The sequence below is a fragment of the Antennarius striatus genome, chromosome 21 (genome assembly GCF_040054535.1).
Source record: "Antennarius striatus isolate MH-2024 chromosome 21, ASM4005453v1, whole genome shotgun sequence".
NCBI lineage: Eukaryota > Metazoa > Chordata > Actinopteri > Lophiiformes > Antennariidae > Antennarius > Antennarius striatus.
In genome coordinates, this window is record NC_090796.1 from 1455488 (window position 1) to 1482927 (window position 27440).

The 27440-nt window shown below is 45.8% G+C and overlaps 1 protein-coding gene across 8 annotated transcripts in view; it reads left to right on the top strand.

Annotated features, from left to right (window-relative positions):
- The window catches only part of myocd (myocardin), a 102251-nt gene extending 77653 nt beyond the window's left edge, over nt 1-24598 (top strand). The window contains exons 1-12 of one of the 8 annotated variants that reach the window (XM_068305109.1): nt 892-1225; nt 5896-5961; nt 13969-14153; nt 15513-15728; nt 15815-16122; nt 16213-16369; nt 16683-17189; nt 17287-17775; nt 19180-19311; nt 19673-19801; nt 21897-21954; nt 22132-24598. In XM_068305109.1, coding sequence (XP_068161210.1) covers nt 1171-1225; nt 5896-5961; nt 13969-14153; nt 15513-15728; nt 15815-16122; nt 16213-16369; nt 16683-17189; nt 17287-17775; nt 19180-19311; nt 19673-19801; nt 21897-21954; nt 22132-22670 — 2841 coding nt within the window. In that variant the 5' untranslated portion in view covers nt 892-1170 and the 3' untranslated portion in view covers nt 22671-24598. Of the gene's footprint in view, nt 1-891; nt 1226-5895; nt 5962-13968; nt 14154-15512; nt 15729-15814; nt 16123-16212; nt 16370-16682; nt 17190-17286; nt 17776-19179; nt 19312-19672; nt 19802-21896; nt 21955-22131 lie in introns of those variants that run through there. The other 7 variants (XM_068305106.1, XM_068305110.1, XM_068305111.1 and 4 more) reach the window with 7 other exon arrangements.
- The last annotated feature ends 2842 nt before the right edge of the window (nt 24599-27440 follow it).

Genomic DNA, 27440 nt, shown 5'->3' on the forward strand with positions numbered 1-27440 from the left:
TATGTAGTACTGCCTGTTGTACTGCCTATGTTGTACTGCCTGTTGTACTGCATATGTAGTACTGCCTGTTGTACTGCCTGTTGTACTGCCTGTTGACGGTGGGTCTGAGAGGACTAAACTACTGTATGTCTGTAGTACATACAGAATGTGGTACATTTGACAGTAAAGCTGACGTTGACTTTGAGATCAATAAGGTCTGGATGAAGCCACCAATCCACACTGTTATTTTGTGTTTTATTTTTTGGGGGGGGTCTAGCTGAGCGGAACACAACCGATTGTAGGCGCTGGGTGTCGTTCTAGGTGTTATATCTGAACGGAGATGTTTAGAACATGTTGTTCCTGACAGAGCTGCTGTTTGTTGTTCCTGTATGAGAGCATCTAACAGAAACGCTAGGAACCCTGGGAGAAGCTTTTTGTTAAACAGGGTCTCGTTTGTGTGGTTTTGGGAACCACTGCTCCAAAGCTGGTTGTTCCTGATCCAGACCAGTCACCAGACCAGTCACCAGACCAGTCACCAGGTGTTCATCCTGGGGTCTGAGGGCATGAAGTTCCTTCAATGCACACACAAACGTTTTATGGCGCTGACAACTTTGTGCTGTTGCCATCAGCCGTAGCGTAGGAACTGAAGCCTACTTTCTCCTCCAGAGCCTCTATCGACTCCATCTTTCTCCCCTGTGGACCCCCCCACCCCCACCCGCCCCCCTCCTCTAATGACAGCCCTGCTGCTAGATGGATATATTTACACTGGTGGCAGGGGAGGAAGAACGCTGCACATCATCCAGATCCCGTCCAGCCTCTGGGGCTCTGGGGGGGGGGGAGGCGGGGCTTAGAGGAAACCCTGGGCCGGTTAGCTCCTCCCCAGGCAGGGCATATCTCTCTTGTCGTCCCAGGACCTGCTCAGAGCTCTCGGCCAGATGGGACCAAAGCTTCAGCGGCCCCAGACTCTCACACCGCCGTCTCTGGGGGAGAGAAGAGGAAGAGGAAGAGGAAGAGCTGCTGCGAAAGTGATTTTTCTGCTTCCACCCGTGCTCCAGTAGAGCTGTTTGATGAGGCCTGGGGGGGGTCAGCTCCATCTGGTCTCAGCCTGGCGTCCGGAGGCGGCCCCGGGGGTCGGAGTGTGTGTGACTTAGATTTGCAGCCTGTGAACGCTGGAACTGTACTGTAAGCATTATGACTCTACTGGGCTCTGAACACTCCATACTGATACGAAGCAAGTTTAGATCAGGTAAGACACCTGGGGGTGTGGATTCTGATCCGTGTGTGTGTGTGTGTGTGTGTGTGTGTGTGTGTGTGTGTGTGTATTTACAGGGCGTCCTGTGTACATCATGTCAGTCATCCGTCCTTGCGGATGAATGATGTTGACACGCATGGCGTCCTCCTCAGTTAGCGCCAGCGGACTGACAGGTGTATGTAATAGACCGCTGACATGTGGCCGTATGAGAAATACCAGAGTGGGGGGGGGCGACGTGAGTCAGGAGTCCTCCCCGGGGGGTAACTCACAACAGGCGGCGCGTTGGCGTGATGAATTTACAGCCGGGCGTGTTCTTTTGATGTTTCGCCCGCCTCCTCGTAAAGCGGGGGACATGTGAAGGTGACGTCTCGGCCGGGTCGGTCGGGTCGGTGCACTTGCCCCCCACACACCCACCCCCACCCCCCGCCAACCTGTTGCTGCCGCTGAGGCAAACCAGCGAGACGTTCCCACTGCGTGGACCCCGATAAAGGCAGATTAGACACCGGAGAGGGGTCAAAGGTTATCTCAGAATGTCTCAATTAGAAAGTGTGTGTGTGTGTGTGTGTGTGTGTGTGTGTGTGTGTGTGTGTGTGTGTGTGTGTGGTGCTGGTTTAGTCTTAACACACAGCAGCTGTCGTGGCTTCGTCTTCATCACTGGTCTTCCTCGCGTTATTGACGCTCTTCATCTCCGTCACTCTTTGTCTTTCCTAGCGTCCGTCTTTATTCTCTGAGCGTGTGTGTGTGTGTGTGTGTGTGTGTGTGTGTGTGTGTGTGTGTGTGTGTGTGTGGTGTGTATTCTGACCAACACTGCCACCTCCCTGAGGAAAATGTAACTGATGGTGGCAGCAGCGGCTCAAACCTGCCCCAGCAGCCTGTAAACGCTGACCGACTCGGCCGGCCTGCAGGCTCTAATTGTGCCCCAGAAGAGGGCAGGGTAAATTAGGCTTTTCCTCTGAGATGTTTAGAGCAGATCGTCGGGGGTGGGAAATGACCCCCGGTGCTCCTGGGATGGGGGTGGATGTGTGTGTTAGAGAGCAGCAGGATGCTGCTCACGTTCCAGCCCTGGTGCTCCAGCAGGTTTAGAGATTCTGTCTCCGCCGCTCGCGTCGCTCCATCGTCGACTCCATGGGAACGGCTGAAGCGAGAAGCAAAGATAAAGATCTCCTTCAAGTGGTCCCCCCCGGACGGGGTCACGGGTTCTGAGTGTGTTACTGACTCAGTCTCACGCCAACTGGATAGCTCACTGCTATTATGTAATAGTATGAGAGGCAACCTGTATCACTGGCCACGCCCACTCACTAATCTGCTGAGCGTGACGATTTCACCTGCGGCGACAGGTGTGGAGAACACCTGAATGAAATCCGAGATGATCTTTGACGCCCTCATACGACTAAAGCCTCATGGTCGCCCATGGTAACGGGCATCCCCGATGCCAGAATAAGACCGTAACCGTGTGATGAGAAGGCCTTTTCTGATTGGATGATGTCATCACATGTTAAAATTCTGTTGATTCCAGACGCAACTTGGTTATCTTGTTCAAGTGAGGAGTTTCTGTTGTCGTGCAGTTTAACACAGGGATGATCAGGGAGGAAATTAAATCACGTAACTTGTATTAATTTTAATTTAATTTAACAAGACAGCCTCGGCTGCTTTGCTGAATCTTTAATGAATGCTTGTTCGATGCTGGCAGATTTATTTCTGACTAAACTGCCTTATAATCATAGGAATGACGTTGAATGGCTCTCACCTGTGGGCCGGGTCAGCTTGTCTGCTTCAGGTTTGCTCTTTCCTGCATCACCATACCATCACACTGTTGATTATAACTCCAGTAACGGCGGAGCGGCGGCTCCATCCGACTCTGGCTCACGCTCACAAATCTGCCTCAAACTGTCCAAAGACTGCAAGAAAAAATTTGCAGGTTTTGTTTTAAAGCTGGATTTTCACTTCATGCAGAGGTATTAGGCTAAAATAAACCTAATACTTCATTTAGCTGTACCTGTTTATTAGAAGTTATACAGTGACACTCATACATCTGCAGCAAACACATTCCTCCGAGCCCTGATGGAAAGTTCAGGAGTGTTCGTGTAATAAATGCGGGTCCCTTCGGCCGCGATGCTGGAGTTTAAGTGTAAAAGTGTGGTGTTACACTTATTGTGGACGTGTGAGTCACAGGATGGCAGTAAATCAGCATTTCACTACATTGGCTTGTGTAATTATCACCACTTCACCAGTACAAACAGGACAAATGGTAATTTATTTACACTATAAATCTGAAAACTTGTAAATGTGGCTGTGGGTTTGTATGTCCTTTGTTGTCAAGAAAGCCCAAGTTAAAACAAATGTCTTTGGTTTCAAAGTCAGCGGCGAGCGGCTGGGTTTGGTTCGGTTCACTGATCTGTGATTACTCGGCTGGGCTCGGCTTCTTTTCTCTGCAATCAGGACAGACGTCCCTCTGGTTTGAAGACGAAGAGCAGATTAGATGGCAGCTGCTGGGCTTTTTCACCTAGAATTATTGATATCCCTTCAGTAAACACAGAGCAGCAAAGAGCCGCTCCTCGAGTTAGAATAAAAGATGCTCTGCAGGATGGGTTTGCTGTTACGATTTGTCACGTCGCTTTTTTCTTTTCTTTTTCCATGACAGAAGAGAATAAACCTGCAGGTATGGATGAAAACTACGTCTGGTTTACGTTAGAATTAGTCAGAATTAATGTAAATGAGGGAACCTGTGTTAACTTGTTAGAAGCTCCGCAAATGAATGAAACGATGCAAGTTTAATGTTGTCTATCAGGATCTGGTGATGTTTGAATTTAATAGAATAAATTATGTGTTAGTGGGAAGTTGTTAGCTGTGGATCACATCAGGGTTGGGCTACATGGATTCTTACGGGATTAAATGGAACTATTGTATTGATTGTGATTGTATTGTATTGATTGTGAACAATATTTATGTATTTTTTGTAGAAGAATTCATTGAAAACGAATGAAAGTCCCCCTGTGAACGGCTGGTGTGTGTAGTATGAAGAGGAGAAACATATAGTCATCTTTAGACATTGGGGTCGACTCATTCATTCGTCTTCATTTCCCGGTTCTTCCGCTATCGCTGCCTGAAGCAGGGGACACTCCGGGCACGACGCCGGTGCACCGCAGAGCCACATGGAGTCAGACAAACACGCACACACTCACACCTAAGGGTAATTTAGGACTGATCGATTCACCTGAAGCACATGTTTTTGGAGGTGGGAGGAAGCCGGAGAACCCCCCCCCCCACCTGAGAATTAAATCAACTGAAAAATGTGAGGAATTACAATTAATTTTTTTTAATAGCGATTAATCAGGAATAATCATACGATTGAAATGCTGACATGTGTTTAATGGGGAGTTAAATGACTGCAGTCTTTCCTTCACTTTATAAGATCTGATTTTTTTAATTTTTTTTTTTTGGGGGGGGGGGTTGCTATGTAATTCATCCATAATGAATTACATTATGAATTTTTAGCAGAAACAATTACCGTAAAGTAGCGTCTCTGGATGACCTCAACTCATTTGTACACACACTCACCTGTGTGTGTGTGTGTGTGTGTGTGTGTGTGTGTGTGTGTGTGTGTGTGTGTGTGTGTGTGTGTGTGTGTGTGTGTGTGTGTGTGTGTGTGTGTGTGTGTGTGTGTGTGTGTGTGTGTGTGTCAGAGGTCGTGTCAGGTACATGTTCTCCAGGCCGTTTGCTCTCTGTGAAGGTGCGACCAGGAGGTCACGTCCCATTCTGTAAACTAAAGCAGATGTCAGCCGGGGGGGGGGGGCTGCCGTTACGTAACAGAGGTGCTTCGCTGGGGGAGAACCAGAGCTGATATTCAGTTAAATAGGATTCTATTAAAGCTGAGAGGACTCCAGCGGGACGTGAACCACCTGATGGAGATCATTAAAACGGAGGAAGACAAGCAGAAAATGATGAGAGCGTTACAGAAATGAGGAATGTTTCATGTGTGTGTCGGATCCAGGATCCCAAAGAGAGACCATCAGATAACGTCAGGAGGAAACACACACACACACACACACACACACACACACACACACACACACACACACACACACACACACACACACAGACAAAAGACAAAGATCCACAGACACAAGAAGAGCAACAGACACGGGGGAGGTTTACTGTTTATGACCCTGCACTCCCACCTAGGCTGCTTCCACACACACACACACACACACACACACACACACACACACATGGAGCATGCAGAAACGTGCACACACACGCTGCGGACCACACACTGCAGAGCAGATCTGTTTAAAAGCCAGGAGCTGTGTTTATCGTTCCCTACATCCTGCTCGCAGAAATATTTGTGTGCAGGCAGCGTCGTGGTTTTTCTCCTCTGTGCATGGATACATACATGTAAAGTGGGCGTGTGCACGTGTGTGTGTTGGGTCGTTGTGACGTGACGTCAGACGTGTTGTTCAGTGTAATTATGTGAAATCACAGTTCAGGTTAGAATCATCAGACGTTCAGCCTTCAACAGTGTTTTAAGTCTTTTCCCACTTTTTGTCTGTCTCTGTCTCTGTTCTGTCTTTTCCACATCTCTCATCTTCCTCCTTTTTACTCCTCACTTCTGTCTCCTCCTCCTCCTCCTCCTCCTCCTCCTCCTCCTCCTCCTCCTCCTTCAGTCCTACAGCTCAGACTTCAGCAGAGGAGGACACGAGAGCAGCTGGCAGACCAAGAAATCATGCCTCGTGAGTAACGCCTCCATCAGAGAGCTGTCACAACACACACACACACACACACACACACACACACACACACACACACACACACACACACACACACACACACACACACACACACACACACACACACACACACACACACACACACAGATACACACACAGACAGACACAGGCGCACACACACACACACACACACAGACAGACACAGGCGCACACACACACACACACAGACAGACACAGGCACACACACACACACACACAGATACACACACACACACACACACACAATGATAAACACACATGGATACATAGAGACGCAAAAACACACACTTGGAAATACACACACACACACACACAGACACACACAGACACACACAGACACACACACACACACACACACACACACACACACACACACACACACACACACACACACACACACACACACCGTTTCTGTTGATCACACTTAAACTACCAAAACGTGACCCTGGACCTGTGGGGGGGGGGCAGTTAAAACCAAGAACCAGTGAAGTTTAAGTAGACCTGAGGGGGAAGGGGGGCCTTGTGAGAACCCAACAGCTGACATTTTATATTCATGGTAATAAATAGATGGTTGAAGTATTGTTCCGTGGACTCAGGGTTCCCGATCGTCTGTGGACATAGTTTGAATGTAGGAACCCATCTGAAATGGGTTTACTCTGGGTGGTGTTCAGAAAGGACGGGGGGTCCTCAAAAATCTCCCTGAAAGAGAATCCACTTTTTATAGATTAATCAGAAATAAAAAATAAAAAAAGAGAAGTCATTTTACCTTTGCTGTTTCGTTACCACAGCAACAGGACCCACATCACATTGAGGGCGTAGGCAGGTCTGGGCTGGTCGCATCTTGTCAGTCACACAGACAGTTATCATGATGCTTTTTGGCCACTAGGGGGCAGTGAAACAAGCTATAAAGACAGTATTGTCACACGCTGGTAAACCGTTGCCTAGCCTCTGACTTCTGACTACCTGAACATTTCGGTCCGGTGTTTGTTGCTGATCTGCGCTTCGTTTTCTCCAACTCCTGAAGAAATCCCTGGTTCTTTAGCATTAAATGCTCCATCGTGTTCACCAGATACGTCTTGTCTTGTGTCCTCTCCTGAGCAGATAGTCTCCAGCGAGTCTAACTGTTTTTTTTCAGAACATGTTCTGCCTGCTGTCTGGAAATGATGCTCACTGTTAAAGTGAACCTAAGCAGTAATATTCCAGCTGTAAAAACCAAGAGGATTGTCTGAGAGACGCCAAAACACTCTGTAAAGCAACGTGTTTCCTCATTTGTTCCATTGTTAAATTAAGTGATCTGTAGTGCGGCCTGTAACAATAGTGCACATGGTTTTCCAAGCAATTTAGTACAGTTCAGATCTGATGTTGTGTATGAGAATGCTGCATGAATGCAAATGTTCAAATATCAAGTCCAGTGTGGGAAATATGTGTGGTATTGCATTTTCAAATATGCCCTTTAAATGTCAGTTCCCCTTGGCTCAATCAATATTAGTCTGATGATTTTGGAAAGCAGCTCGGAGAATCCCTAATTTCCCAAAGTTTTGTATGAGTCACAACTTTGATGTGAATATATTGCATATGACTGATGTATTATTATCTGACGCAGTTTTAAAATCAGATGCCAGCTGCTGTCATAAAGAGCAGGAGGAGGATGGATGGAGATGGAGTTCAGGACGAGGAGGACGGACTCCAGGCAGAAAGAGGCTAATCAGCTGCTGCAGAGGATTTCTGGAAAAAAGTGCCTGTAGTTTGTCTGCCTTCTGCGGTGCAATCTAAATGAGTTAGGGCTTAGGTCAACTAGGAAACTCTTTGAACGAGAGATTAAAGCATTAAAACGGACAGGCAGAAACAGAACGGAAGAAAAGAATAACAGGCGAGACGACAGGGGCTCTAAGGAGAGGCAGATCCAGACGCCAGACGCAGATAAATCCACAGGTGGTGACGGGCGGAGGTGGACGTCGAGGAAGCAGGTGGATGTCCGCAGGCGTCCGACGTGGGGAGATGGGCGGGCGGTGCCTGCAGCCAGCGAGCAGGGCAGACAGGTCGCCGAGCGACCGCAGAAGAATGCTCTCATGATGGAGGAGGAATCGGGGTCAGAGAGGTCGCTGCTTAGAGCACAACGCCTCTACATCACAAAAACACGAGCGCTGGACTGTCGGTGTCACGTACGGTGATGGGAACAAGTAGTTCTGAGCTTTCTCTTAAATCCTTACCGGGCAGCCGGACGGTCTCTGGTGTTCTGTAGGTCATACTAGCGCTGACATGTTTGCAACCGCGCACTGACAGCTTCTTTTTGCACATCTTTAACGTAAAATACCTACAAGAAACCACAAGGTTTGAGCAGCGTGAGTCGTACCCACTCCAAACCTGAGCCCCTGGCGACTCCTTTCATTCCTGGAGGAGCGATACGCCCGCGTGCGGCGTGTGGCGGTTTTCCTTTTGGGCAACTCGCCTGCAGCAGCTTGAAGGGGACTAGGAGTTGTTGTGTGGTATCTCTGGCACCGTTTGCCATTTCACAGAGGCTCCAGCCTCCAGATAAACTGCTGGTAAGTGCGCGGGGGGGGGGGGCGGAATCCAGAGGCCCGGCGAGGTCTATCAGTTCCTAGGAGTCTGTCACAGATAAGGCAGCAAGGAGAGTCGCAACTGGACCGAGGTGCTGCTGGCGCCCCTTCATGAGGAGAACTTTGAATTGGTTTCGGTCTCTTGTTTGCAGGCAGCGCAGATGGAAAAGGGTTTCAAAGGCCTCCATTTGTTAGGACACACTTTATAACACTTTATAACATTTGTTAGGACACACTTTATAACACTTTATAACATTTGTTAGGACACACTTTAAAACACTTTATAACATTTGTTAGGACACACTTTATAACACTTTATAACATTTGTTAGGACACACTTTATAACACTTTATAACATTTGTTAGGACACACTTTATAACCCTCGCCCACTGGACGCCTCAGAACTCCCTAAAGTGGTTCATGTCAGAGGACGAGCCAGGGCGTTGCAGCATCTTCCTCCTGCTGCTGTAGAGCCTTCAGACGCTGGGGGGGGGTGTTATTCCTGCTGGGGAGATGGACACGGCAGCGCGTCTCTGTGTATGTTATCCAGGGAACATCTGGTGTTTATTAGGCTAGTCAAGAACCCGCCCCAGCCTCTTAGGCCTGACTGGCGTGTGGCCGGCGTTGGAGCACGCACTGTCTGCCTGCCGGCCACAGGTCTGAACACACACACACACACACACACACACACACACACACACACACACACACACGTCTAATGTTTCCTCATAAAGACTATAAATGCAGGTTTACTGTGCTTTTACCTGCATAAAAGCGATGCCACCTCCATTCCCTGAGTGGCGGCGCTTTAATCCCCCTGGATGGAAACACAGAGGACCACAGGTCTGGGGCTCCGGCTCGTGGTCACGTGTGACGGACAGTCAGAGGGGTACACGTACAGGAGGGGTACACCTACAGGAGGGGTACACCTACAGGAGGGGTACACCTACAGGAGGGGTACACCTACAGGAGGGGTACACCTACAGGAGGGGTAGAGTGTACCCGTGCTGCTGCGCACTGTTTAAACGTCTGAGCCGGCCTCAGGAGCACCAGCTCATGTTACACTGTGTTCTTGTGCGATGGAACAGCACACACACACACACACACACATACACACACACACACACACACACACACACACACACACACACACACACACACACACACACACACTCAGAGCTCTGGGTGGGTCCGGCTGTGACAGGTGAGGCTGTTTCTCTGTGGGCACGTCTGAACTGATCCCCCCCCCCATCCTCCTCATCCCCCCCATCCTCCTCATCCCTCTCATCCCCTCATCCCCTCATCCCTCTCCTCCCCCCCCATCCCTCTCATCCCCCTCATCCCCCTCACCCCCCCCCCATCTCTCATTGACCTGTCCATTTCTCTGGTTCTTTTATCCTCCTTCTATTCTCATTCTGTGTATTTGTCCATCTTCCATCCATCCTTTTCTGGGGGGGGTCATTGACAAACACAATAGAAACAAGAAGCTGTCGTCTGTTTCGTTTTCCACCCCGTCCCTTTCTATTTCTTTAGTTGTTTGTTGACGTTCGTGTCCGGCCGACTTTCTTCTTCTTTCTCTGTCAGTTCATGGTTCAAGCAGACCCCCCCCCCCCTTCCTCTCCTTTGTTCTGTGAGGCTCAAGTTATCATTCTGGGGGGAACTTCATCCTGCTCTTTTGCCTTAGATTGAATTCAGCTCCATTGTTATCGGGCCTTAAGACCCCACCCCCACCTGTCCACCTCACAGCTCCATCCCTCTTTCCTTCTGAGGTTCCTCAGGAACATCCTGGTGAAGTTATGTTTGACCAAATAAGAGCTGCAGCTCCTTCTCATCTCTGGTAATCTAACGGATGTGGTGTTCTTTATGAGCAGATGTTAGCTTCACGCCAGCTCTGATTATTTATGTTGGGTTTAACACAAAGGGATTGTGGGAGGTTCAGTATCTCACCTGCTGCTGCCCTTAGATTGCAGTCTTCACATTCACTGTTCTCATCCTTAAAATATCTGCAGTGGGAGAGGAGCAGCTGATCAGGAATAAGAACCGATAAAGATAAGGGTATCAATAGCAGGTAATGGAATTGTGGTCAACCATGAGCATAGTGTTATCAGGGGAATGAATACAATATATTTGCATGGATGGATGAAAATAAGAAATATTAATTTTTAATTTTTATTTATTTTTTAAATTTTTTATTTTTTTCAAACACAACTAAAAGCAGCTGTGTAAAACGAAAGGAGATTTTTTAATTTATTTTATTATTTTTTTTGGACTAGCAACAGTTTATATTCAGGTAATCTAACAAATTACACAGAATTCAAATCCACACAGGAGGTAAAAGCAAAAACAGCCATTTATGAGGTGGAGTCAACTTTCAGTCCCTGAAGCGGTGTTTGGTAAATATTCCAACCTTTAATATTTTATATGTCTACATTAATGTATGTTTATAGTAGAGATAGATGACATTAATATTTACATTAACAGTAATAGTCAAATGAAACTGCTGAGTAACCAGGTTAGATTTACTCTCTTCATGTTTGTCTGCCTCATACTTTCTCATATTATAATTCAAACATCTGTGGATCGGTTTCATGACAAATAGAGAAGAACTCCAATCTGGAGACGGGATGGGAGACATAAACATCTGAATCCTGTTCTCACATGATCTGGATCTCAGTTCTGATCCCATCTCTGTAAATATCACTGACGTCCACGAAGCACAGGGTGAATGTATGTGCGTCATGGAGGACATTCAGAACAGGCCCCGACACTTATAGAATTAAAAAGAAACTATAAACGATATGAAAACTGAAAATCTGTCCGTCCCTCCGTCCGTCTATCTATACATACATTTACCCATGATGAGGGTCACGGATCAAAAGCGAAGCCGGTCTGTCATGTATGTGTCATGATGTAATGTTTTCAGATGCCTCCAGTCCTGCATTCCCAGCGTGTTCTTAGTGGTGTTTCCTGGCGGGTTATTGCATCTGCTAGTAGCATCAGTCTGTTGTCATGGTGACAAGACGTTTGTAACACAAAACGAGGAGATGAAGGTGGACGCAATAAAAACAGGAAGTGTTTTACTTTGAAAACCTTTTTTTTTTTTGCATCATTTCGTACCCGTTTCATTTTATTCACATTTCTTTACAAACATCACACTCCTTCCAGAAATGCGTGGCCCTCCACGGATGGAGGCCCCCGGCCCCCGTCTTTACACATGTCCGTGTGTGACGAGCGTTCTTCATCCCTCCTCCTCCTCCTAAAACAGCCCCCGGTCGGCCGGCGCGTTGATGTAGGGCCCCCCAGCTCTCAGCCGCCCCTCTGTTTGCCTCGTAATGCTCCTCATGTCTCTCTGTTTAAGCCTTCTTTGAAGTGTGGCTGGTGTTTTTTCAGACCGGGGGGGTTTTTAGGGGTTTTATGTTTGCCCCCTTGAGCTGACAGTAAACATGTTGCGTAAAGGAGCCGGCGGGCCGCCGTCAGCTGGTTTACACGACCTCAGCAGGAGGGGGGGGGGGGCGCCGTTTATTAAGATGAACAGCAGCTGTATTTGGTGTGTGTGTGTGTGTGTGTGTGTGTGTGTGTGGGCGTACCTGTGTGTATGTTTGTGCCTGCCCCCCCCCCCCCCCACTTCAACGGGTCTGTGCAGCCACCTAAAGAGCTCTGTGACAGAACCAGGCTGTTGAGCCCCCCCCCCCTCGCCTGCAGCATTAACCCCTCACCTCCCAGCTGTCCGGCCCCTCACACAACACCCCCAGCGATCGCTTCGACCTCGATGCCGTAACGTTGGAAACTATGTGACCCCACCCCCCACCCCCCACCCCCCGGCTACTTGGACAGCGGAAGTGGACGTGGCTCACAGATTTCCTGCAATTCTGTCATTTCAATCTCCTGGTGACACCCAGCAGATTTAAAGGCTCAGGGAGAACACACACACACACACACCATCAGTGTGTGTGTGTGTGTGTGTGTGTGTGTGTGTGTGTGTGTGTGTGTGTGTGTGTGTGTGAGGTCAGTGAGTTGTGCAGAATGGGCCCGGCACTGTGATTGAAACCAGGGTCTGTTCCTGCCTGTCACATATATATTATACCTCCACACACACACACACACACACACACACACACACACACACACACACACACACACACACACACACAGTTCAGATAGCCACTCTCAGCTCCACCAATAGAAGCTGCGTTCGCTATCAGCTCAGCCAATCAGGGGCGTGGTGGAGGTGAAGTGTGTGTCTTTCACACACACAGTGTGACACCTCTGGGCTGAGTGTCTCTGGGTGTCGGTGGCACACACACACACACACACACACACACACACACACACACACACACACACACACACACACACAGTGGTTTACAGTGTGTCCTTCTCCAACGGTGTAGATAACATGACGCTGGCGAACACACTGGTGGACACTTACTCATCATTAAGTACAAACAGTACAAAAATGTTTTTTAAATGAAGTACAATTTATTTATTGTACAATAAAGTGAAATAAATGTCACATTTATTGTCTTTATCATCACTGTAAAAAGAAGGGATCAGATGGAGGGTTCAGTTTTCATGGTGTGTTCAGTCCTAACAACACAGTCTCAGACTGTAACATCCCGCGATTTTTGCATTCAAAATGTTGCCCTGACCTCCTTGCATAGGTCAAAGGTCAAAGCTAGGGCTCTGACCTACTGTCATTGATCAAATCAATGACAGTAGGTCTACGGTCTTACTCACACTGGCCTCCTCCCTCGACTTTCTATCTTATCCGGTTCTTGAGTGTACAAAAGTTGACAGTTCACCGTGACCTTCTTTCCTCAAGGTCAAGGTCGTCATCTGGTTTCCATCCCCTTTGCTGCCTGAGTCATGTGCTTCTTGTTCCATCTTTCTATCTGAACGCTCGTGAAGATATGTGGTGGACTAACTAACGGACGAACACACCAACACTGACGAACACGTCACCGCTTTGAGGCGGGATGGAATCAAGGTCAACGGGAGTTTTAAGCCTTGATCTTGGCTGCATTTTTAATCATTGGTTGCATCAATCATTATTAGTGACTTAACAGTGGAGGTAAAATGTTGTGACATCACTAAAAGGAAGTCAGACCAGATGAGGACTTCTCTACAGGTTAGACCTGTTTAGAAGAATCAGGTAGACGCTCAGACAGACGCAGGTCTCAGTGTTTGTTTCCTGAGCTCCTGTCTTTTCATCCCTTATAAATGATTTAAATGATTGTGCTCTGATTCCTGGAGCATCTCTCTTCTTTTCAGGTCACTATGCTCCCAGATCTAAGACCAAAAAGGACAGATAAATGAAATAGTACAGTTTGACCCCGCTTTAACAAACTATCAGCATCGTATCTCCTGTTTGTCTGTTCTCTCAGGACCTCCTCTCTTTTTGTCCTCCTTGCAGTAAACCATGGTAAGTTCCCCAAGCAGGAGGACTCGTACGCCTTTGAGGAGGACAGCAGCAGTGAGAGTCTGTCTCCAGAGCAGCACCACAGCGACGAGTCGCAGGGATCGGCCTGCCCTTCGTCTGAGGCGGCCGGCAGCGCGCCCTCCTCCTCCTCCTCACCTGCTCTCACCAGCCCACGACAGGTGAGACTGCTGCACCTGGATCTCCTCCACTGGTCACTCTCATGCATGATGTTGTTGCACAGTTCACATAGCTTTGCTTCTTCCGCCCCCTTGTGGCAACAGAGTAAACTGCAGAGTAAACCCGTAAGTCACTTGTGAGTCAACCAAAAAACCGTTGGACGGACTTGAACCATGCAGGTCTCACATTCCTGCACGCCTCACACAGCTGCCCTCACGTCATCGCCGCTTACCTCTCACTCACCATGACCTCATCCCAACGGTCGCCGTCGGTAACGGCCACAAGATGGAAATCTGTGCCAGAACAGGAGTGTTTACATGCTTCAGACTTCTTCTATGAAATGTTCCAAAATGAATCACTCGTCCACCACGGTTGGAAACTTGTGTTTAGAGCGATTTGGAATGTTTTCGAAGAACCCTCGCTACAGTCTGGGTTTAACTCTTCCACTTGGATCACGAGGTGTGAGTAAATCTGAGGGCAGATCTCCTGAAGAAGTCGAATCGCTGGCAGGTGAAGCACACAGTGTGTTCACACTGAAACCATGAAACTGAGGGCAGCAAAAGCAATGACCTCAGAATATAAACCAGAAAACACTTGATTTGTATGATTAATATCACATATACCAATAAATAACAGTTGATATGCAAATGAAGAGATCCACAACACAACAGTTTATCAGGATCCACTCAAGATTATTTGTGGACGAACAAAAGTGAACAAAACAAAGGTATCACCAGTTCAATCTGTGGGTACACACACTTATCATGTCTGCTTCATTTGACTGCTGTTGATCAGTTATCAGAACTGATCAACTTTTCAGCATTTATGTACTTAATGGTGCATTCACTGTTCCACCAAATGTGTGTTCACCAGACACAAGCAGTTATATCCTCATAACAAAGAGGATCAGAATGAAAGCAAAATAAGTAAATCCATGTTGTCAATATTTTTTAAAAATGAACCATTTTCCACATTAATGCATTAAAATCAACGTGTCTTCACTCAAAATATTTCAGTTTTTCCAAGTTGTTGTTGGGTACTCTTTTTTTAAATGCATTTTTATAATTATATACATTTTTCTTTAATTACAAGAAAAAGGCAGTAAAGTAAAATATGTCCATAATTTCCTCTGAAATATAAGCTTCAATACCTGAACAGGTTTATTTCATTCATTCTTCATGTTTAACCAGCATCAGCAACTGTAATGCTAATTAGCGTGAAACATTCATTCCTTCACTCGATTTCCGTACCCCTTCCTCCATGTTCGCGGGTCACGGGGGTTGCTGGAGCCGACTTATGGGCATGAGGTGGGAAGACGTGATCTTTTTTTCCACGTAGTTGATTTTCTGTTTAATCTCTAGATCACATTTCCAGAACCTCCTCTGACAGCTCCACATAGTCCAGGGGTATCAGTGGATGTGGGTCTGTACGCTTCAGACTATAAAGACGGTACTGGTTTTCTTTGTGACCAGGGCAGTGCAGCTCGGGACCCACCTGATCAGGTGCAGGAGGAAGGCCTGTCTGCTGCCAACAACGGCCAGGCTAGCCCCCCCATACCTGTTCCTGCCATCGTCAAGGTCAGCAACATTTAACCACAGAGCATCTCTCCTTGAATGTCTAATTTCTCTGTGCTCACACCCCCCCCCCTCCTCACTTTGATCAGTCCAAGGTGTCGGACAAGAACCGCCACAAGAAGCCCAAAGATGTGAAGCCAAAGGTGAAGAAGCTCAAGTACCACCAGTACATTCCTCCGGACCAGAAGGCGGAGAAATCCCCCCCGCCCATGGACTCGGCCTACGCCCGACTCCTCCAGCAGCAGCAGCTCTTCCTGCAGCTGCAGATTCTCAGCCAGCAGAAACACACTCACACACACCCGCAGTCCCAGCAGCACACACACACCCTGCAGACACAGCCTCAGCAGCGGCAGCCAGCGTTCAGCTACCAGCCACACCCGCAGACCCAAAACCAGAAGTAGGTCACCATCAGGGCCACCTTCACCCAGCATCCTCTTGGATGGGCATCATCTTTACCAACTCATCCTCCTCCACGTTGTGTTTGCAGGTCGAGCGGCGAACAGCTTTCAGCCTGCAGCTCCAGCGGCCCCCCCAGCCAAGCCAACAGTAACGCATCCTCCCCCCTCAAGAACACATATCCCCATCAGAGCAACATCTCACAGGTCAAACCAGGACCCCTGCCGGGAAACCTGGACGACCTAAAAGTAGGTCAAAAAAATTAAGGAACATTGATACCAGGCTGGGGACAAACTGAAATAGCATGACATATTTTTTAAAAATATTTTAATATTTTTTGTATATTTTAATGTTTAATAATATTTTAATATTTAATGTTTTTTAAATAAAAAATATCATGACTGACTTTTTAAAAATATTTTAATATTTATATATATTTAATATAAAAATATAATAATATTTTAATATTTAATATTTCATTTTATTTTTATATTAATATTAAAATTATATTTTAATATTTTTTTTAATTAAAAAAAGAATGTCTGATTTCTTTCTTCTCAGGTATCGGAGCTCAGGCAGCACCTGCGTATCCGCGGCATGCCCGTCTCTGGCACTAAGACCGCCCTCATTGAGAGACTCCGCCCCTTCAAGGACTCCAACGCCGCCTCCTCGCCCTCCTCTGACATCACCGCTGTGACTTTCCCCGTCACACCCACGGGGTCGCTGTCGTCCTACCAGTCCCCATCCTCCTCCAGCGCCCTGGGGAGCTACTACCCCTACCCCAGCACCTCCTCCACCCCCCCCATCTCCCCGGCCTCCTCCGAGCTGTCGCTCAGCGGCTCCCTCCCGGACAGCTTCAGCGACGTGCCCATGTCTTCACCGACGCAGTTCGCCCTGCAGTCGTCTCCCGTCCAGCTGAGCGTGGAGGACGGGCTGGGGGGTAGGGGGCTGGGCGGGGGGGACGGTGGGGGTATGGATGGTGCGGAGGCGGAGAAAGATAAGATGCTGGTGGAGAAACAGAAGGTGATTGAAGAACTGACATGGAAGCTCCATCAGGAGCAGAGGCAGGTGAGAACAACACCAACATCAAGCTCTGAAGGCTGGTCCTACACCCCCCCAACACCCCCAACACCCCTAACACCCCCACTGTCTCCATGTCTGTCAGGTGGAAGAGCTGAAGATGCAGCTGCACAAGAGGAAGCGCTGCTACGGAGCGACGCAGGACCCCCTCTCTGCCCCACCCCACCCCTCCATGCACCACCAGCACCCCCCAGACATGATGGGCCCGCACTTCTTTGGGGTGACCATCAAGCAGGAGCCCATCGGCTTGTCTTCCAGCTGCCCTCTGACCTCTGCCAAACAGATGAAGAACTCTACGGGCAGCTGCATGGAGGATTTACACTGCAACGCCCCCCTCCCCAATATGGGGGGTCCCGGGTCGGCACAATGCATGGACACAGCCCCAACTTCTGGAAGCCCCTCCACAATGTCGGCTTTTCTCAGCCCGCAGCGCTCGCCACAAGACTCCCCCATCGGAAAGCCTTCGAGTAGCCCCCAGCCGTCTTCTCCCAATAATCCCTACCTACTATCGCCTCCAGTGGGGAGAGACGGCTGCCCCCACCCTCAGGGCAACAACAGGGCGCGCAGCATGCAGGTAGGATGTAGTCATAGTCATAGGGTTGTAAATTAAATATTAATACTAGATATTAAATATTAATACTAAATATTAATATTAAATATTCTTACATATTCTGTGAAGAACTCAAAAAATGTAGCTGAAATGAAGAGAATGACAGTCAGCAGGGAGACGAGGGCTGTGAAAACATGAGAGGATTCAGCTCAGCATCACTATTTCAGGACCCAACAAAGTAACATGCATGGATAAAAATATACCAGAGGTGACAGAACGAAGTAACAGGAGCCTGAGGGAATGTCAGTCTATTAACTATTCAGTATTCTGATACTCATTTTGATTCCAGAAGAAGGAATTTCCCAATCAGCCTTAAAATTACATATTTTTTTTGTGTGTACATAAATATTTCTTTTTTTATTAATATTCCAGGACAAATCACAATTGTTCTTGGTTGTTCCAGGAGTAGAATGAACTTGTACTCAATATAATTAATTGATTGGACGATAAAAATATACAGTAACTCACATGCATCAAACTCCAGGCCCGGGGGCCAAACGTGGCCCGCCACATCATTTTATGTGGCCCTCGAGAGCATAAATAGGTCAAAAGTGTGCTTTAACCAAAAACTACATTTCCCACAATGCAATAATTGAGCATATTTTGAACAAAGTTAACGTCCTAACTTGTGTCTGATGTTATTTTTCTTTATTGATTGATAGTTTGATCCTTGATTGATGGAGTTCTGTGGGTTTAATAACCTGACAAATTAAAAGGATTTATGTTAGAACAGAGAAACAAACAAACATGTTTTTTCTGTCTAACTGTAATGTTTGGAACTAGAATCAGTCAGAAATTCAGAGTTATGTAACATTAAGGAGTAGTTACATTTAGTTACATTACACTGAGTTACATTTAGTTACATTTATTAGTTACATTAAGGAGTAGTTACATTTAGTTACATTACACTGAGTTACATTTAGTTACATTTATTAGTTACATTAAGGAGTAGTTACATTTAGTTACATTACACTGAGGTACATTTAGTTACATTTATTAGTTACATTAAGGAGTAGTTACATTTAGTTACATTACACTGAGTTACACTGAGTTACATTTATTAGTTACATCTGGCCCTTTGAGGACAGACATTATGCTGATGTGGCCCTCGGTGAAAATGAGTTTGACTCTACTGCAGTAATTGGACAAATTTGAGATTTATTGAAAATAGAGTTCTTCCAATAAAAACTATATGGTGGACAAACCCACACCGAACATCCACGTCCTGAGTGACGCTTCAGTTTTATGCAGATGATTCAATCCTAATCTGTTGTGACTGCTGCCTCTCTGCATGCTGCCTTCAGGGACATGATGGAAAGTCTGTACTTTTTTCTAATATACTTGATTACATCTATGGGCTCCTGACAGATGCAGCAGAAGAATGGCGGTCAGGTGGTGAACTGTTCTTATCCCGCTGACAAAAGAGGCATTCAAGGAGTTTTCCCCAACTCATCCGACTGTGGATCAGCCAAGGCTGAGAACCACAACATGCAACCGAAGGTAAACATCACGTAAACACGTTTTTTCTGTCACGTATAGCATCTGAATCACTTCACATCCACATAACAGTTTCCTCTTCTCTATTTGTTCCTCCTCTCTTATTCTAAATAATTGTCTGTTATGAAGTTCATTGTCTTGTCGTCTGTTTCTGTCACTTATTCTTTCACATTCTCATGACTTTTCCTTTACAAAGACTAAAGGTCAAACCTTTTCTTTGGGGCAAATGTTTAACATCGCTATGGTTATTCCATCATGAGGGCCTGAATCATGTATTTTTTTAAATCTGCATTGCACTCACGTTTGGTAAACTCCTCTATTCTAATTGGTGGCTAATGTCACTTTTTACCTATTTCTCATATAGATGTCAGTAGTGCCTTCTTCTCGGCATGTTGGCCAAAAGTGCCAGGTCTCCCCCCCTGCCTTCAGTAGCTCAGATTCAGATGCATCTGACTTAAGACAGCCCCCATGCTATGAGGATGCAGTCAAGCAGGTAAAATTCATGCTAAAGTTAAGTAGAGAATGGCTGCCCAAACATTTTACTTACCTGTCGGCGTTGCTCTAATTCCATCTGTCCTCCTGTCACGTTCCCTGTCTCATCATCACCTCTTCATTCCTACATTTGCTTTGGTAACTCCACTAACCCTCCAGCCTTCACCAGTCTGAACCTGGGGGGGGGGGACGCTGTAGAGACACAGCGGGCGGAAATCATCTTGCTTAAGCAAAAAGAAAAAGAGAACTTTAAAGGTCTCCTCATTAGAATTGTTCCTGAATATCCTCTGGAGTCTAATCAATAGATATTGGTGCAGATATTGCGATTGAACTGTTAAACACCATTGATGATATTAGCATCATAAGTCTAGTACCAGTTATTCTGTAGTAGCTGCCTAATGAAGATAAACGTCGTCCTACCATAATAGTTAACTTAATCCACAAAAACAGACACTGAAACAGAATAAATCCTGACCGGGTGCCGTCTATGCCAGCATTAGTAGACAGGGTTTTTTGTTAGTTTCTTTGTTAATTCAATCATACAAATGCCTTGATATTAAATTCTCACACAATAGATGTAAATAATCAGCCTAAAAAAAATGGGGTGCAGTTATTTCAGTTTGAACATCATGCCAACAGCCCATAAATCAAGGCCGTCTCTGGGCCTGAAATGCAAAATACTCCAAAATGAAGTCAGTTTAGAAAAACTTGCATAAACAGACTCCGCAAGAAGGACGGTCAAGGTTTTCTGAAATGTCTCATCTGTGCTACTAAAAATGAACACAAGGTAATCTGAAGTCTGGCTTAGCTTCGTCCTACAGTTTGATAAACTACCGTTGTTTAAGGACAGTTTGCAAATAGCATCATCCAACATTTCAGTTCACCGTCTTTAGTGTGAACTAGACTGTTTCACACATCCAATACGTGAGCTTTCTGGTACATTGATTTCTCTAGAAATTGTAGTTTTCCATCTATGATGGTGAATATGTTATATACTGATGTATTTGTTGTTTTTTGTGGGGAAGTCCTCGTCTGATGATCCTGTTTCTGACTATGAAAGCTGGCAAAGACACAAATTTGAAGACGCACAGTGGAGGCAGTGTGACAATGTGAAGATTATTGATGGTAATATAATGTGTGACCGACAGGCGAGCAAGAAAAGGGATCTTTCCATCCCGTGAAGCGGTGATGTAATGTCAGTGTTTGTCCGCCCACCAAATGTCTCCACAACCGTTGCAGATAGAGAGATGAAACAAAAAGCACATGACTCAGGCAGCAAAGGGGATGAAAATAAAATGATGACCTTAACCTTGAGAAAACTAGGTCAAGGTCAAATTTAAACTTTTGTACATTTTTTGCACATATCTCAGGAACTGGATGAGATAGAAAGGCGTTATATTCAGGGAGGCAATCTCTAAAACCTGATGAGATATAATCACAAAACAAAAAGCAACTTTTTCAGGAAGCCAGAGGCACAAAAATGTGAGGACGACCTTCACCTTTGAGAAAACCAGATCAATGTCATACTCTATAATACAATATAGAATTCATTGCTTTGACCATTATGAATGTAGGTCAGGGTAAAATTTTGAATTCAGGGGTGTCGCAGGATGTTGCAGCCTGTGACTGCGTCATTCAATAATCAAAGTATAATCAAAGTATAATCAATATACAGTCATACTTTAAGATGTAGTGATGTCAACTTACATACTGTATGTTGCTCTTACTGCCCACGTCAAATATTCCTACAATACCTACACTATCTTTGGCAAGCTCACCTTTACCTGTCCTGTTTGGAGCTTTCAAACCATTTGGTATTGATTACTGTTCATAGCCAAGTGCACAGACAATTTAATCCTATAGTATTACAGTAATTGTAAAATCATCCAATATCTGAGAGGTTTAAGACAGCTAGCGTCTGTATAAACTCTCCCGAGAAAAACAAGAAAAGGATCTTCATCTGGATCAATAAGTTGGACTCTCCAAAGAAAGCTTTGAAGGCTTTCATATTGTTTTGTACAAATCCTTAAATGAACTGAATTTCCAAGTGTGGAAATAAAATTCAATCTGGAAACGATCGTTTATTTCTGTTCCAGCAACTGACCCGAAGTCAGCAGATGGATGAACTTTTGGACGTGCTGATCGAGAGTGGAGGTAAGGTGAAATTCCTTGAATAACTTTAACGCAGCTACCACTGACGATTGAAATGCAAGATTTAAAGGTTTAAAGATGACTCCAAGTCTAGTAAATCACCACAGTGGTAGTTTTTGCCCCACGTATCGGCTCCCGGGACCCGCTGTGACCCTCCCTCCTCTCCTCTTTCTCTTCAAGAGATCCCGGCTAACGCCAGAGAAGAGAGGGGGAGGTCCTTTGTAACCAAAGTTGTGCCTCACATTACTGTGTCCCCAGGGTGTCCCAGCCTCCTCATCCCACGGTTCCACAGACACTACGAACACCTGCCCCCCGCCCAGCTTCCTTACGATCACTCAGCCAATCCCATCGCCGAGAGCCACCTGGAGACTCTGCTGGGAAGTGCGATTGGCCGGGGAGGAGGAGGGGAAGTGGCCCTTCTTAAAATGGCAACTGAGGACCGGGGGCAGGAAGACGAAGGGAACCGAGACGGCGAAGGGTACGGGAGCCCCCACCCCCACCACCACCGCCACCCGTCAGAAGTGCAGGGGATGGTGAGCATGACGTTCAGCGAGACGCCGTGGGAGACGATGGAGTGGCTGGACCTGACGCCGCCCAGCTCGGCCACGGCCTTCAACGTGGCCCCGCCCAGCGGGCCCAACATCTTCAACACGGAGTTCCTGGATGTCACAGACATTAACTTGAACTCTGCCATGGACCTTCACCTGGAGCACTGGTGAAAACACCACCGCCAAAGCCAACAAAAGCGAGCCAACAGTGATCACACAGACTGCTCACACAAGCCACGATCATCAGCAAAGAAACTGTTGAAGTCTACCTGAACAGCACCAACCCAAGTGCCAGAATGTATCGTAAGAACACAAACCTACGTCTAAAGGTTGATGTTTGAACTATAGAATGATTTTTTTTATATATATATTTTTCTCACTCATTTGAGGTTCTCAAGTTATTGTTACTCCAAGATTTGAAGGGCGACCCTTTTTGAGACGATCTTTGTCCGTTTTGGGCAACGATGCGCACAAACTGCCAAAAAAAGAAAAAGCGTGACGGTGAACACATGAAGGATTTTCTAGGTTAAGGAAGTAAATAATTGCTTTAATACCAACACCTTATTCAATACCAGTGTTAGGCCACCTAGACTTGAACAAACCTTTTGACAGTCATTGTACATTTTCTGACTTTATGTTTGTATTACTGGAAAAAAAACAAAAAAACAAAAGGAATTATGGGCTGGATTCGATCTCTTATCGTGGCTGTTTTGTAAATATCTAAACAAATCTATACTGACAGAGACAAGGTGACGTCTGCACATTTTTGTCGGTGGTGTGGGAGGACACAAATCATGTAATCGGTTCATTTGATGTAAATATGACCAAAAACTGTCACGGTGCACCTCTAGCCTAATGCACATTTGTCACATTTTGCTTGAGCTTAGAATGCGTGTAGAAACGTTCGCCATTCCTTTGATGGCCATTTATACAAGTTTCATTACACTATTTGGAGTATTTATCCACTGAATGACATTAGGGAGAAAAACAGTGTCTGAAACTGTTGGTCTTATTAGTTTTAACTGTGCCTTATTCGCAACAGCTTTTTATTAAAACATTTATACCACTTTGTACTTTTGCTATTCCCTGAAAGCTGATAAGGAAAGCTCCAACATCAGTCGGCCTCACTTTTGCTGTAAAATACAAATAAAAAAATGTTTTTTAAGTAGCGTCTATACCCTTACAAATTCCGTCTCTGCCCAGGCCAATTAGTTATTATTTATTTTGTGTTTTTTATATTTATACTTTATCCTGTATTTATACTGACATTCCTTACTTATAGATTGGGGCTCTCTGATTTAGCAGGAAAGGCCAGCGCTGCCATTATGACCATTTTCATGTAAATCACCTCTTAAAAATGTGATAGAAAAGTGAAGGAACCACTTTGAAAAGCCATGTTTTCTTACAGTCACTAAAAGAACCATGAAGTGTCCATTATTAGCACTTGTGAATAGGAAAATGTAATATATTCAGATCTTTACTGTGAATACTGCATATTCCCACAGCCGCCCTGTACACACAGTAGTTACAACAATTAGAGTCACAGCAGCTTTAAAGCTTGACTTTTCACCAGTAATTGATGCCACTCTAATATCTGCAGACCTGCTTCTGTCCCAAATCCACAAACCAAACATCTCTAACTTCACTCTTCCTTCAGTAGTTCCAAGGCTGAAACCTGCTCTTCAACGCAATAAGCTCATAAAATCCTAAAACTGAAGCCTGAATACATCTAATCCAGAAGATACAGGTCTGATATTACCGTGGCATCACTCACGTTTGAATAGAAGGTGAAAGAGGATTTCTCAAACTCATTCTCTTGCTTTTAGCATCATGCATTTAGGGCCTCACTTTGTGTTGTTAGACCGCACGTTCCTTTACTTATGAAGTGTTGCACTTGTTAAATGGGTTCGTTGGTATGTTGATATTCATCTGCTGAATGAATATCTACGGACCCATTTTCCTTCAAAACAAAACAACTCACATTTGACAGAAGCCTCCACGTTGCTTAGCCACAGATGTGCTTTACTGATGTTAGAAAAAAAAAACTGCATCACTGTATACGACAGAAAATAGAGCAATAAACATCACAGCAAAAATCACTTGTGCAGTTCCTTTTTATTCATGTCCAACTCACAAAAAGCACATAATGCAGGTTTCATATTTTGTCAACGGGAAACTTTATTTGTAACCCTTGTTAAAGATACAATATAATCATTGCCCTTAATATTATAATCTATTATGAACATTCTAGTAAATTGTAATTTGTACAACATGTACCCTGGAGATTCACCAGTGGTAAGCTAGCTTTGTGGAAATGCATCCCATGAGAAAAGAAAACATGTGGAGTTATGTCTGCAGTGAAACGGCTCGCGTCACATGACCGGGCTGACTCAGCGGTTTGCACTGACGCCACAGAACGGAAGAATCCCAACTGATCACACGTTTCATCTCTGATACTTGGTTCATATATAATCCACTCCAGATTAGCCTCGATCGTTAAGTCTGTCCCAAAACCCCCCAGTGACGGCGACCTCGTTCAAACACGGCTGACGTCACACACCCACAATAAGAGTTTTTCTACCAGAAGAATCTTCCCTCGCTCCAAGAATGCTTGTTTTAAATCTGCACACAAACACCAAGAATCCTAGTGATTTGGAAATTTTATCTCCAGCTCCGACCCCAGACAAGATGTCTTAGAGGGGCTCAAAGGCAGAGATTAACCAACGCAGCAACATCAACCTCCATCTACAATAAAAACTTAGAAACACATCAGCTTCAAATGCTAACATTAAAATATTACACTGGTGTTGCTATGCCAACAACAGGCCAGCTGACGTCGCGTCAACTTCCTGTTAGCAGAAACAACTTCCTGAAGGTCGTCGGCTGACGGGATCTTCACATTCAGAGCTTTCTGTAACAAGCTACGCTGGGGGGGTCTCAGAAAACAACACGTCATCCACATCTTCATGTTTTTGGTTGATTGAATGACTGTTTATGTTGGGACACTAACTTTTAATTCTAATAAATATAAATGAAACATACTGTAAGGGAAAAAATGCAGTAAAAAAAACAAAAAACAACGAAGTCAATATGCGCACAGAAAACATCCTCCAAACAATCTCGCGTGAAGCGAGGCCACGACTTTGGATTCTTAATGTTTTAGCTTTTTGCCATCGAAGTGCTTCAGATTAGGAACGACTCACAGGATGAACCTCGCAGCATTTCATGTTAACGGAATTCAAAGTAGTTTATCACCAGTCTGGAGCGTCTCCGCCTCAAAGCCCCCCCTCCTGGACACACTGTGGTGACGCAGTGAACTCCACCTTCAACACTACGGCGATGTGATCCTAGTGAAAACCTGCCGGGGACACGCTGTCAGTGCAAACCAGAGAGACACGCCAGGTCCACGGTGACCTTAGGGGTCAAAGAGCCACGACTCGGGATCTCTGGTCCTACCAGTCATGTGATCGGTACAGAATCATGTGATTTAGCAGCATGTCGGCGGCGTCGTTCGACAGGAAACCTTTGTGGGACTTTTAACGATGCAGTCGCTGCCGTGTGTGTGTGTGTGTGTGTGTGTGTGTGTGTGTATGAGCGGATTAACTGTACAGTGATGGCAGAGGAGCTGCAGGGCTCCCTTCAAAGTGAAACGTTCATGTTTTCATTGTAGCGCCCCCTGTGTGTGGTTACAGAGGGGGGGGCAGAGCCTGTCAGGAACAGCAGATTAGATGTACTATTTACAGACACATTTACATCAGCGGACACCACGTCCTAAAGGAACTTTACATCAGGCAGTGAAGCACTGAATGAGCCCCCGTTTGTGTGGTTCTGTACTGTCAGGACATTTGAGTCACAGGAAGGATTAGAGGACCCCAAACACCCCGGGTGGTGTCCGCTAAACCTTCGGTCAGCCTGGTCTGTAACATTAACACGCGTCAAGTTGTGACTTCAATTCTAATTCCAAACAAAATGCTAATGCTAGCTGAAAAAAAGTTCTTTAATAATTTGTACCCAAACAGTTTCCCCGTTCTCTTTCCCACAATTTCTTGTAGAATGAATTCACTAAATGTGGGGTGGATGCAGATTATGGGGTAGTTCCAGGGATTGTTTTAAGAAGGTCCAAATATGTTCAGAAAACACTGAACATATTTGGAAAAAAAACTCTCGGGGTGCGACATCAATCAGGAAATCTAAACCCACGTGCAGAAACATTCAATCTGATGAAGTTCTTTCTAGTTGGTCAGAAGAAACTCAAGGATTCCACGACGAGAAGTCGTGTTAGAAGATCTGAAATCCAGCTGTAACTCTGACTCAAACATCCTGTTAACACCAGAACGATCCCAACTGGCATCTGGGAACTGTGTGTAAGAAACGTACGTGTCCCAAACTCGTGTCGACACACTGACAGATTGCATATCGGGGTAAAAAGTAAAGCCACACTACCGAATGAACGAGCTCCCCATGGAGAAAACACTTTGCACGACTCAAGGTGTCCACAGCCAACTGTGTGAGAAGAGTGTGTGTGTGTGTGTGTGTGTGTGTGTGTGTGTGTGTGTGTGTGGACAGGAGGTCTCTTGGCAGACATCTGTTCAGACGCTCACATACAGTCACAACATTAAATCCAGTAGGTGTCGTTTTCACGAGTGTCACTCTTAACATTTTATTTGGTAAATTCTGTTCTGGTGTAACGAGTTCACACTACACACTCTTCACCCCCCCCCCGCCCTCACACTGTGCATTTTACCAACTACCTTTATGTCTTCAAGTTTTCCTGACTTTAAAATGATTTGATGGAGGTGGGAGGGGTCACGGGACAATATTCCTCTCATTGCACCAGATTTATTCTCATTTGTTCTTTGGAAAGTGTGAATAAGCAGGTGACCCTACATAACTCTGAGGGCTATGATGCATCATAAAAGCTTAGTACCCCACCCCCCCACC